This window comes from Lepidochelys kempii, chromosome 1 (assembly GCF_965140265.1).
Source record: "Lepidochelys kempii isolate rLepKem1 chromosome 1, rLepKem1.hap2, whole genome shotgun sequence".
In the NCBI taxonomy this organism is placed as follows: Eukaryota; Metazoa; Chordata; order Testudines; family Cheloniidae; genus Lepidochelys; species Lepidochelys kempii.
In genome coordinates this window covers 133,981,238-133,994,129 of record NC_133256.1, presented here as the reverse complement: position 1 = coordinate 133,994,129, position 12,892 = coordinate 133,981,238, and the positions used below count along the sequence as shown (strand labels likewise).

Below are 12,892 nucleotides of genomic sequence, written 5' to 3'. Positions count from 1 at the left end.
AGAATGAGGACTGAGAGGTCAGATGTAGAATGATTGTTCTGTGAAGAGTGTTCACCCACAGGCGATATGGTGTTTTTGTCATTTTTCAGTATGAGTTCATCTGAGAGCATAGTGATTGTCTGGTTTCACCCACACAGTTGTTATTGAAGCATCTAGTGCACTGGATGAGGTACATCTTGTGATAGGCACGTGTAGAGCTCATGGACCTTGAAAGGTGTGTTGTGGGGAGTATTGATCATCGTAGCAGTGGAAGTATGTCTACAGGTTTTGCATCTTTTGTTTTAGCAGGGTTTGGTGCTGCTTTAGGTTGATGAGCTACAGTTTTATATGAGAATACTATTTAATCTAACAATGATCCAAAGAGCACCAGTTTCAGACACAGCTAAACTTCTCCTTGTATTCCATGTAATACAGTAACACAAGTAAGTGGTCTCAGAGATATTTGAGCCAACCTAGAGGAGAAGCTCTCAGCCTCCACTGAACTGAAAACTGGAAGCTATGATTCTGTTCCAAACCTGAGTCTTCCAGCTGGTAGTGCGTTTGATCTCTAAGTGCCTGGTAAGGTGCATGTCATTGAAACAGTCTGGTTGGCAACTGGTGATGATTAAATGTAAGGCCGTCATGTTGCAGGGAGTCAAGTAAAATACTGTCTTTCCAATGTTATGTGCATTTAACTTTTGATATAATGTCAGGCTTAAGTTATCTCCCATGCTTTGAAACCTTCAAGTAAAATTGGAGTTTCAGTATCACCCAGTCTACTCAGCCGTGTTAGTCTGTATTTGGTGCATCCGATGAGGTGAGCTGTAGCTCACGAAAGCTTATGCTCAAATAAATTGGTTAGTCTCTAAGGTGCCACAAGTGCTCCTTTTCTTTTTCCAGTCTACTCAGTATCATACTAAGATTGTACAGGGCATGGGAGAGCTACACAGTCTCTTGGAACAGTTTGTTGTAGGTCATGTCATTGTTTGTCGCCAATGCATTTTTCAGACACTGCCAGAAATAACACTGGGACTGAGGATTGGTTGGCCACTCTAGGACAGAGCTACTACACAGCCTTTTCCTCAGCCGGAGGTACCTGGACTTCTTCAGAGCTCTCTCAAGAAATATCAAGATAATCACATCTACTTTTTCATCCATAAGTCTCTGGTGTGCCATGTAAAATGCTGTCTTAAAGTTGCCACTTGTTGTGTACTTGTTAGTCAGCACAAATACGGTTTTTCGGCTCAGTTGTATGCTCTGGGAAAGATTGTCCAAAACTGGTTGCCCCGGCAGCCAATCTCTTTCTTCCAAACATAAATTGAACTGTTTATCTTTTTGATCTTCCAGGTTTTCAACTAATTCTTTCAAGATCCATTCAGCTACAGCTGGATCTTCATTATCGTAGGAAACAAAAGCATCATAGCAAGTTTCTGGTGAATGTAAACGCCGATAGCCCTTTATCTTGGCAGTGCAGAAATGGTAACTATACCACATATCCCAGAAGTAGAGGTGACTTGTAACTGTAAATACCATCAGACACAGGATAGCTGATGCTGTCAGAGAGTACAGGATCACATGAGAGGAGTCCAGTTCGCAGGTATACAGATCCAAGAAAATCACACTCTTACCTTTATGTGCTCCTGGGCCTGCACAGGTCACATCTGTGGCCAGCAGAGGAATTGTAACCTCAGTCTGGTTGATCCACCAAACAAACCACACAGCATCACAAATGCACTTGAAAGGGTTGCCATGTAAAAGCAACATCTCCAGATTGCTGATAACATTCTCTGGGAAGCTAGATTTCTTAATTATTTGGATTTTGTTTGAGCTGAGATCCAAGTGTTTTAACTGGAAGGCATCTCTGAGAAAGTACTTGGTCAGCCGTCGGATCCTATTGTTCTGTAGTATCAGTTTGTGGAGGGTTGCAGAGCAATTGGACAGCTCCCGGGGGACAGTACTCAACAGATTATTGCTAAGATCCAAGGTTTCCAGTTTCTCCAAAAAGTGGAGTTTCCCCCAGTTGAAAGTCTTCAGCATGTTATTGGTTAAGATGAGTACCTTGAGCCGTGGAGGCATGCCTTCAAAAGCACCAGGAGGCAAAAAACTCAGAGAGTTGTAGGAAATGTCCAGTTGCTCTAGGCTGGTCAGATTCTTGAAAAATGACAAGTATCTAGTATCCCCATCCCTCCATAAAACATCTAAGTGATTTCCTTTGAATTCCAAAGTCTGAAGAGAATGACTTTCCATCCCCATATTAGTAGAAGTGGAAATTTCATTCCCATTCATCATCAGCTTCTTCAGAAAGGTCAAATTCTTTGTAAAATCAAGCATGTGAGTAATACCTTCTGCCAGAAAATAATGTTTGTTACCGCTCAGGTCTAGAATTTCCAGATCTTTCAGTTCCTGGAAGGCAGTTGAGTACAACAAATCAATCCGATTGTTAGAAAAATCCAGATATTTCAGTCCAGAGAGAGGGTAGAACTCACTTCCATTCAAAGTCTGGCTGATAGCATTACCTGACAAGTTGAGGCATTTGAGGAAAGTGAGATGCTGGAAGTCAGAGGGGTTGATAAAAAATATGTTGTTTCTGCTTAGATCCAGAGTTTCCCCATAACTGAGGCAGTCCTCATTAACAAAAGGTTGGAAGGAAGCAGCCTCTTTGTCTTTGGATTTACAACTTCGCCCATACTCATCATACCGGAAATAATGCATTTCCTGCAGCATTCGGCTTTTGTATTGGTCTACTGAAGCCATGGGGATAGAACAAAAACCATGATTATTGAATTCACCTGAAGAAGGAGATATTTTATTTACTGAGAGGTCTATCATTTTAAGAGATGGGAATTTTTTAAACATACTCAGGTTAGCGAGTTTGATAAAATTAGTTCCCAGGTCCAAAACTGTCAAGTTTCTAAGATGAAGCAATGGACGTAGGTTTTCTTGACTCAATTCTCTGAAGACATAACCCTTAACCCTCAAAATTTCCAGGTGTGTGAGAGAGGAAAATGTCTTAGACAGGTTCAAAAATGAAGAATAAACCTGAAGTTCGAAATTAAAGGACAGATCCAGCTCTACGAGGTTGGGGATAAAGTTCAAAAAACAAGCTTCTCCAATTTCTTTGGCCAGGAAATTTTGGGAAAGGTCAAGCACTTTGAGATTCTTGGTGTTCTTAAACCAGCTACTGGGTACATTGTGAAGGGAGTTACTGTGAAGGCGCAGAATTTTTAATTCTTTTAAGGCATCAAAGGCCTTGTGATGGATCCAAATTGGGGCATTATTAGGGCACGGAGTACACGGAAATGGGGCATTGTAACAGCGAGGGCAGTTGCCACTTAAATCAAGAATTTCCAAATTGTAAAGGTCATTTAAATCATGCTCCTGAACTTTTTGAATCATGTTATTGTAAAGGTACAGTTCCTTTAAAGTGGATGACAAATTGTGTGGAATGTAGGTTAAATTATTGGCTTTCAGGGACAATACTGTTAAATTTCTCAAGTCCCGGAAGGCTGCTTCTTCAATTTCAAATGAAACATTGCACGGATTACGGTAATAGCAGTTCTGTCCCAGATACAACATTTCTATGTTTCCAAGTTCTGACAGATTCTCTTTTGTGATGGAAAAAATGCTGTTTGCTTCGAGGCTCAGCAGGCGTAAATTAGAAGGAAGCCCCCGAGGTATTTCTGATAGCTGATTTCCATCCAAGTACAATGACTCTAACTTTGTAAGAGTGGCAAAGCTGCTGTTCTGGATTTGCAGTCTCCTGGTGCACACATGATCCTTTGGCCCCAGTCGAACAGGCACACAGTTGCACCTGAAATCAATCTCCAAAAGATTATCAAGATGGACAAAGGATGTTGGGTAAATGTTTGGAATATGGTTAATGGTGAGAGTCAGGTTGGTGGTGTTCAGAGGAATCCCGTGTGGGATTTCAGTGAGGTGACGATCACTGCAGTCCACTATCACATTGGCTTTTGAAGCTTCTACTTTCACATCACAGGGTAAGCTTTTAGGAAACCATCTGGCTGACAGCAGCTTGGAAAACAGGAAGAGAAAGAGGAAGCGCAATCTGTTTGAGGGCCATGTGTGAAAGGCCTGAAAAGAAGGAAAGAAACGCACAATGATTTAGTACAGCTGCAATATACATCTACAATTATTTTTCCCTTTTAACTATTAAATGTTAGATCCCAAAATTCTCTATTCAACAAAGCGCTAAAGAACATTAAAGAACTTACTCAAAAGTGTTGTGAAAGACAAATGAAATTCATGTGCCTGGGAATTCTCTTTGGTTAATCTCCATTTCCGTGCACAGCTATGTTATACTCATGTAGGCCCAGAGAAATCCATCTGAAGACTTGTGCGGAATTAGAACAAGGAGTCTGGTGGCACCTTAGAGGCTAACAGATTTATTTGAGCATAAGCTTTCATGGGTAAAAACCCCACTTCTTCAGATGCATGGAGTGAAAATTACAGATGCAGACATAAATATACTGACACATGAAGAGAAGGGAGTTACCTCACAAGTGGAGAACCAGTGTTGACAAGGCCAATTCGATCAGGGTGGATGTAGTCCACTCCCAACAATAGATGAGGAGGTATCAATTCCAGGAGAGTCAAAGCTGCTTTTGTAATGAGCCAGCCACTCCCAGTCCCTATTCAAGCCCAAATTAATGGTGTTAAATTTGCAAATGAATTTTAGTTCTGCTGTTTCTCTTTGAAGTCTGTTTCTGAAGTTTTTTTTGTTCAAGTATGGCTACTTTTAAATTTGTTTTTTTGGATACAGACTAACACGGCTACCCCCAATACTTGACATTGTGTGGAATTAGGTAGCTCAATTTAAAAGGGTTAAATAAACCCCACATAGAAAGCTATCAAAACAGTCCAGCTGCATATGTTAACTCAGCAAGGAGAGATCTGACATTTGTTTCTTTTCATACTCATGATTTTCCCCTATATTGTACTTCTGTATATCGTTGGAGAATGTAGTAATATTACATTTAAAGGTATAGGAGAAATGTTTCAGAGTTCATTTTCAATGCATGGTAAGTTGTAGCTGTACAAAAGGAAGCAGTGAAATGACTAATGCACAAATTGCTGTCAAATGCACAAAATAAACAAATGAAAAAAATAGGGTGGTTTTGTTTGTAAGATACTCGGGTTCAGTTTACAGTGGAGTAAGGGCTTGTCTATACGGAGACTTAGTAGGTGGCAAGCTGGGGTGTACGTCTACTGCATACAAGACTGCTGTGCGCTAACTGGCCGTACGGACCCCTTGTCACACACTAAAAGTTCCCTAGCGCACTTTGATCTGCAGCTTTGCACTATAGAACTTTCAGTGTGCAGTAGCGGATCCACTCAACAACTTCGTGTGCAGCAGGCTAGGCTAGTGTGCTCAATATTTTTCATTAATAAACAACGGAGGTGGTGATGGAGGAGCACACTAGCACACTCCACCAGCACACTAGCCTAGCCTGCTGCACACGAAGTTGTTGAGTGGATCCGCTACTGCACACTGAAAGTTCTATAGTGCAAAGCTGCAGATCAGAGGACATCCGTCCTCTAGTGTGTTTCATTCACGTCCTGGGTTGATCTCCATGTGGTCAAACTGTAAATTTTCAAAAAGTGACTAGTGACCTGGGTGCCCAACTTGACACAAATTAAAGGGGCCTGATTTTCAGCAGGTATGTGATCAACACCCTTTAAAATCAAAACAAGATATACTGTCACTATATACTTTTGAAAATTCAGGCCAGTAAACTAAGGTGCTGATGTAACAATGATAGGTTAAAAAGAATCAAGCAGAGGTGTACTTTTAAATTGGCTGTGTCCCTTTAACAAATAATAATAGCTAAATAAGAGAGCCAAAACCCACAGACATTTCAAAGTTCACAGATTCTCCCCAAATGAGCTCTCTTTTCACACCTATATTTGTGATTTTGGCTACTCTTTTTATTTATATTTGTATTGGGGAGGGAGGAGGACTGGAATGGGGAAGTAACATTTCTCAGTATTCTAGTGGATATTTCCTTCTTTCATGTGCAGTCACTATTTTTTTTTTCAAGTAATATTATTCATTGAAGTTGTCAATCACCTGAATTTCAATACAATTTTAACTATCCTTATTTATTGTGTTATTTTGGGACTGGCTTTTATCTGGATTTTTTTTGAAAACTTTAAAAAAATTCATAATTAACATTTCTCCCTCAGTAATTTGATGTGTAAGGAATGGAGAACAAAACATTACACCCAGTGCTTTTTAATGAATCAAGTAATTACATGAGAGAATGTATTGACTGAATGTGGAAGTTCAATTAAGCAGCTAATTACATTGAGAATCAGATGCTTAAACAGATGCCACTAGGTATGCCCAAGTGTTTCTTCACTCCTGTTTGATCATGTGAACATCTTTTTGTTACTACAAGCCACCTGTTAAACTGAAAGTCTGGGAAAATGCTGTTGAGCACTAATTCAGACACACTTGGTAGGTAACATAGGCATTTTGAATATTTAGGTTTTCATGTTATATATGTTGTGCTCACTTAAGTTGCTCCCCTGCTGCTCCTCCACCCTGGCCATATTGTATTTCATTGTTACCTAAAATAGCCAGCCCCAGATGTATACAAAGGAGTTAACAAGAACTGAAAGGAGACCAACCATAAGAAATAGATGGAACGGCTCTCATGTGACACTGCATTTCTGTTCTCTAAAATCAACACTTGGTTTAAGAACTTCAGGAGATTTATTCTGTCAACTTTCCAATATAAAGCTTCAGTACTAAAGTAGGAACATAAAGAGTCATTTACCTGATCTGCATCCAATTGAAGTCAATAGGAGTTTTGCCATTGACTTCAATGGCAGCTGGATTGTGTCCTAGGAGATGTTTTATGTCAATGAGACAAATTTCATTTATTTTTACATGAGGTTCAGATCAGTTCTCTACATTCCTGAGGAACCTCAACCTTTCATTCAAATGGGTGACTCCATCTGACAACACCAAAAGGTGCCAGAACCCTCCCACACTTCCATATAGCCTTAGAGTAAGAGAAATTGGTTGCAACCTCCAGGCTGAGGTAATGAGGTAATCTGTAGAGGAAAAAAAAATCACTCCCCCAACTCAATATTTTTCATTAATAAACAACGGAGGTGGTGATGGAGGAGGAAAAAAGGGAGATAAGGGGGGTGGGGGACACATTTTTTAAAAAAAAATTAACTGAAAGCCAAATTAACTGGAAAAAAAAAACCCTGAAAAAATTAACTGAGAACTTTGAACAGGATGAAAAATTACCCATTGAAATCTTCATTTGGTTGGAAAAGGAATTATTTTTGTTAAAAAAGTTGCAAGAGAAAAATTTCAACAATATTATGCATCACTTCATTTTAAGGAGCACATTTAGTAAACTCAATAACAGCACATAAGTGATTGGTAACTTTTATAAGGGATGAGAAAATACATAAATGATTATTAGAATAATGAAAATTGCTACCAAAAGGGTAAGCTATAAAAAGCTGCTCCTCTACTGACAGCAGGGTCTTCTCCAGAACCATGAGCAGGATACCTGAGGCTATACACCAATCATGAGAGCTGGAAGAGATGTTCACAATCTCTAGCACAAGGTTACTAAAGAAGCCTCAGGCTCCCTAGCTCCTCTCCAGAATTATGGGGTGTGTCTGCCATGGAGGTCACTCAGTGAGTGGGAGTTTCATTGTGGGTAGCTCAAAGAGCCTGCTGGGAGTGGGAGCAGTGTGTTTCAAGGGGCTTACCTGGCAGAAGACCAGAGAGGCACCATCACATGTCAGGATGAAGAGAAGAACAGGGCATAAGGATGCCAGTCCTTCTCCCATTCCCCAACAAAGACCAATGTATGTGTGTTGGAACTCCAACTTTCAAGTTCAGGTTTGAACAGGTCTTGCTGTAACAGAAATGCTGTTGGATTCTTCGCTATGATGGTTCACTATGGACAATTTAGACATTTTATTCAAACCTGATCTTTGACACTTTTTAGATGCATTCCTTAGAGAAGAAGGATGGTGCTGTGATTAAGGTATTGGACTGTACTTGGGAAACCTGGGTTCAATTCTTAGCACTGTCACAGGCACAGACTTTTGGTTTTGCTGGTAGGTGATTTTGAAGAGGGGTGTGGGGGGGAGGCTATTTTCAGCATATTTATACACTTCTTTTATATTCTAGTTATTGAATATGTGTCTATCATTGGTATCTTAATAATTTAATCATTATTAAGATAGTAATGAACTACATAATTATATTATAAATGACAATATATTAAAATCATTGCACTCACCTATAAGCTGTCTTCAGTAATAACCCAGTTTAAACACATTACATCTCACTGTAACTTTCTAGATGAAACGGTCAGCAACACTGTGGCTCGTGAGGGCAGTACTGGGTTTACAATGGATCTATGCCCACATGTAGGAGGGGCCCAGCTCCACCTGCATTCTGCCCTGAGGCCCCATCCCCACTCAGCCTCTTCCCCCTGAGGTCCCGCCCACTGCTCACTCCTCTCCACCCTATGTGAGCGGCGGCAGGAGCCCTGGGGACAAGAGGCCAAGTGGGGGCGGGTCCTCGGGCAGATCGTGAGCTGAGCACCCCCCTCCTATTTTTTTTCAGTGGGTGCTTGAGGCCCAGTGCACCCACAGAGTCAGCGCCTATTTCACAGGCTTCCTGTGTGATCCTGGGCAAGCTACTTAGGCCCAAATTTCTAAAGGTGTATTAAGTGCTTAAAGTGCAGCTAGGTACTTTTGAAAATCTCACTAGGCACCTATCTCTTATTGATTTCTGCATCTTTAGGTGCCTAAATACCTTTAAAAATCTGGCCCTTAATGTGTCTGTGCTCAGTTTCCCATCCATGAAATGGGGGAAGTGCCACTTCCTTTCTTTCCTCACCATTCATCTGTCTTATCTATTTTGATTGTAAGCTCTTTTGTTAAGAAACGGTCTCTCGAATTAGACCACACCACAGACTACGATAATACAAACAAGAACAGTGTCTTTCCCAGATCGCTGTAGAAAGGAAAATGCATTAGCAATAATCATTTGTGTCAAAGTCTTCAGAGTAAAAGAAACTGAAGTTAAAACCAGTAGCCGCAACCGTTGCCGTTGTTTTCTGCGTAGCCAGTTTGTTGCTATTGTAGGAAGCGCAAAAAGGGCCTCTTTCTGCCTGATTAACATTTGATCAAGTGATCTATTCTCTAGGCAAATGCAGGCATTTCACTGTTACACGTAAATAAACGTATTTTTATAATCTGACCATGTGGCTGTCCATGACAATGGAAGGACCAATTATGACTTGTATAAACCCTATCGAATCCACATCTGACTTACAGTATTCATCAAATATTCAGAAACAATGCACTGGGGATATTTTCTAAATGGACTTTTATCATCCTTCTTTGAAGTTGTTTCATACAGATTTTAAAGGCAAAATATAATTGGAGCAGAGAGAGAAAATAGCATCCCAAGGGATATGAACATTCTGGAAGAGGATATTGTTATTAACATGCTATCATACTAAAAACTTGCAATAAAATAGTAGGAGCAAACGTTATCTGTCCCCTGATCCGTGTTATTGTGTAATGCCAACTATAATCATTATGACAAATTATGAAATTGGTGTTGGTAAGGAAAGGGATAGTCTGAAAAACTCCTCTCTCACCCACGTTGCAGTTCCCATTCCACAGAGCTCTAAGAATATGCTTAAAGTGGAAGCTGAACCTACCATTTCCTGTGTTCTTCCAAGACTTAGAGATGACTTTTCCCTGGCGAAAACTGCAAATCAAAGGGAGACACAACAGCTTGAAAGGAGTGTCCACTGCTTCAGCTCAGGTACAGAAGCAAGCACAAAATGGCATAACTCACTGAGACACCAAATAACGTTCGGATACTATCGTTTCTTCAGTCAAGATGAAACTTGAGAAATCAATTACATGTGAAACAGCTGCTGCTACTCACTTCTTCAAAGTTATATTTAAATTAAACCTTTGGGACCTCATTTATTCCAGCCCACCCTCTACCTCCTGATAAAAATAGCTCAGGGTTTTACCTGTACTTATTTCCCCCTTTCCCCAGAGTCCACATTTGCTCATGAAGAAGAGGTGCACTGTCACAGATTCTGTATAGCAATTCATTGTCAAGTTTGCCATGTTTTTGTATAGCTTCCTTTTCAAATGGTCTATTTTATCCAAATACAATCTCTCTTTCTCTCTCAGTCATACCTTCAGCAGCTGGATTGGCTATGATGACTCCTTCTCCAAGAATCTCCTAAGAAGCCCAGCTGAGGCAACATGGGTGACCACAATGGGTGTGCAATGCCAAAATACTTAAGGAGTATTTACTGGGTAGGGAGAAGCGGGTTGCTAGAAAGGAACAACATCCACTCAGATGACCCAGATTTGCACAAGTTCAACTTCCTCTTTCTAAGCTGGCAATGTTGTTAGAAGCAGCGTGAATAGAGAGAGGATCCTGACATGAAGATAGTTTAGAACTGGAAATTTAACTATGATTAGTTAGGGTTCAGTCCTCCTCCTAGCAAAATCAACAATCAGGCCCCTTTTTGACCACCACCAGTATATCTGAAGTTGTATAATAAACAGACATATTCCCAAGCCTAAAAGGCTTACAGTTTAAATAAAAAAGGTAACAGGAATCAGACGCAAAACAGACTAGCTCACCACTGTGGATTATTTTGGATTTTTAATTTCTTGCCCTGGCGAATTAACAGTGAAAGACTTTGGGGAAGAAATGTCTTTTAAGGATGGGGGCATTGAAGGAAGGTAACTAAGATGTGGGACACTGTAGTAGCTGATCTAGTTACACGGGTGTAAGCACCTAACATAGATCAATCTAGGGTACTAACATGGCTCCCATTACCATAGTATCTGAGTGCTTCACAGTTGTTTAATGCATTTAAACTCACGGTTTTACAGATTGAGATCTGAGGCATAGAGAGACTAAGGCCCAGATCATCAAAGAGAGACATCAATAGGAGTTAGGAACCCAAATACTTCGGAGGATCTGGGCCTAAGTGACTTGCCCATGGTCACACAGGAAGGCTGTGGCAGAGCAGGGAATTAAACCTGGGTCTTCCAAGTCCAAGGCTAGCACCCTAACTACTGGATCATCCCACCTCTGAAGTCCTTTTCCCCCTCCCAAGACAGGAAGAGGCGTAATGGTATTTTGTTCTGAGCATTAAGTGACCACAATCAGGCCTATAGTTGCCTACATTCTGTACTTGATTCCTAAAGATATGTTATCAATACAATAACATTTGGTTTTGCTGATAGGCCCAGGCAGCTCGACATTTCTATTCATAGATGGTGCATTTAGTCTTTCACTTTCAGGTATTATAAATAATGCATCAGCTTTGCTAAAACTCTGCTTAGTTCTGTGAGACCTGTAAACAACATTTTTATAGAAGGAAAAATACTTTGTAAGTGCAAAAAGAAAAGGAGTACTTGTGGCACCTTAGAGACTAACCAATTTATTTGAGCATAAGCTTTCGTGAGCTACAGCTCACTTCATCGGATGCAGCTCATGAAAGCTTATGCTCAGATAAATTGGTTAGTCTCTAAGGTGCCACAAGTCCTCCTTTTCTTTTTGCGAATACAGACTAACACGGCTGTTACTCTGAAACCTTTGTAAGTGGTTCCACTTAATTTATGTAGGCAGTCCAGTTAGAATACTTAACAGACTATCAGTCCTGAGAGCCTGCATATCTCTAACTCATCTTTAAAGCTCATTGCATGCCTTTAGTGCTGCGGAAATAATCTGTTTGATGCATTTATTACTACAAAATGGATGTTCATTAAGGGACTGGTCCAACACCAACGGAAGTTTAGTGGGAGACTGTCCATTAAACCTGCAAGGTGTGTGTCTGGAGTGGCCCAACTGTGAGTGCCAACTTCAGGGCAGACTGCCAAGAAGCAGAGCAGAGACCCCAAACTGGTTGTATGTTCTTGTGACAGAATGCATCCCATAGTCACACCCTACACATGATTGTAATAATCTTTGTACTAAGTATGCCTTCTGAGGTATCATTTGAAAACTCATAACTTGCTGATCAGTCATATCATGGTAAAATCCATGTAGCAACATTATGTATGAAATCAATGAACTTATGAACATTATGAACATAAACTGAAAGCATGACAGAACTGTTTCCCAAATAAATCTGGGGAGTCGCTAAACCAATTTCTCAAAGATAAAGGGAAAGCTTATGCCCCAGCCAGGTGTCAACAAAATTAATGGGCCCTCATCTGTGGCAAGTGGCTATTCTGTGGCAAGAAAAGGGGGCAGGGACAAAGATCTGCATTTTAGCAAAAAACAGCATGTCTGCTTCCTCCGTCAGACCCCCTGTCTCTACGTTCCCAGCTGGAAATGCTTTTCAAAGAGGGACTGAAACTATACAAAGGAGAGTCAAACACCCCAAGACACCCTTCTCTCTCTCCCTGGCCCATCTCATTCTCCACATTTGAGAAGACAAAGGAAACAGCCATTGGACACTGAGGGAGGCGTCCTGACCTGAAGAGTTTGATCAGTAATGCTGTTGGAAGCATACAGTGAGAAACTTTGCTTGAAATCGAATATACTTTGTTAAACTGGGTACCAGAAAACATTTTATCTTTATTTGGTAACCATTTCTTACTCTCATGCCTCATCTCCCTTAAAATCTCTCTCGTTGTAGTTAATAAACTTGTTTAAATTCAAGTGTCTGGGTAATTCCTTTTAGGGTGGCAAGCTGTGTGTATATTATTCCCTTAAAGGAATAACAGATTTAATATATTTGGACTGTCCAGGAGAGGGCTGGGCAGTATAGGACATACATTTCTGGGAGAAAATCCAGGACAGGCGTTTGTTGGGTCACCCTGGAGTATAACCCAAGCTGGTGAGAGCCAGGGT

At 40.6% G+C, this 12,892-nt stretch overlaps 1 protein-coding gene across 1 annotated transcript; it reads right to left on the bottom strand.

The window, feature by feature from the left end:
- Positions 1-693: 693 nt before the first annotated feature.
- On the bottom strand, positions 694-7,818 carry TLR7 (toll like receptor 7). Its single transcript, XM_073327250.1, has 2 exons — positions 7,738-7,818; positions 694-4,071 (listed from the first exon to the last, which is right to left on the bottom strand). Exons 1-2 carry the CDS (start codon positions 7,816-7,818, stop codon positions 922-924), a joined length of 3,231 nt encoding a protein of 1,076 aa, XP_073183351.1. The 3' UTR covers positions 694-921.
- Positions 7,819-12,892: the final 5,074 nt, after the last annotated feature.

What these genes read in the sequence shown, in the direction of transcription:
- TLR7 (XM_073327250.1), bottom strand. Translation starts at nt 7,818, where the DNA reads ATGGGAGAAGGACTGGCATCCTTATGCCCTGTTCTTCTCTTCATCCTG. An exon ending in CCTCTCTGGTCTTCTGCCAG is followed by an intron (nt 4,072 to 7,737) that starts GTAAGCCCCTTG and finishes CCTTCTTTTCAG; the next exon opens with GCCTTTCACACATGGCCCTC.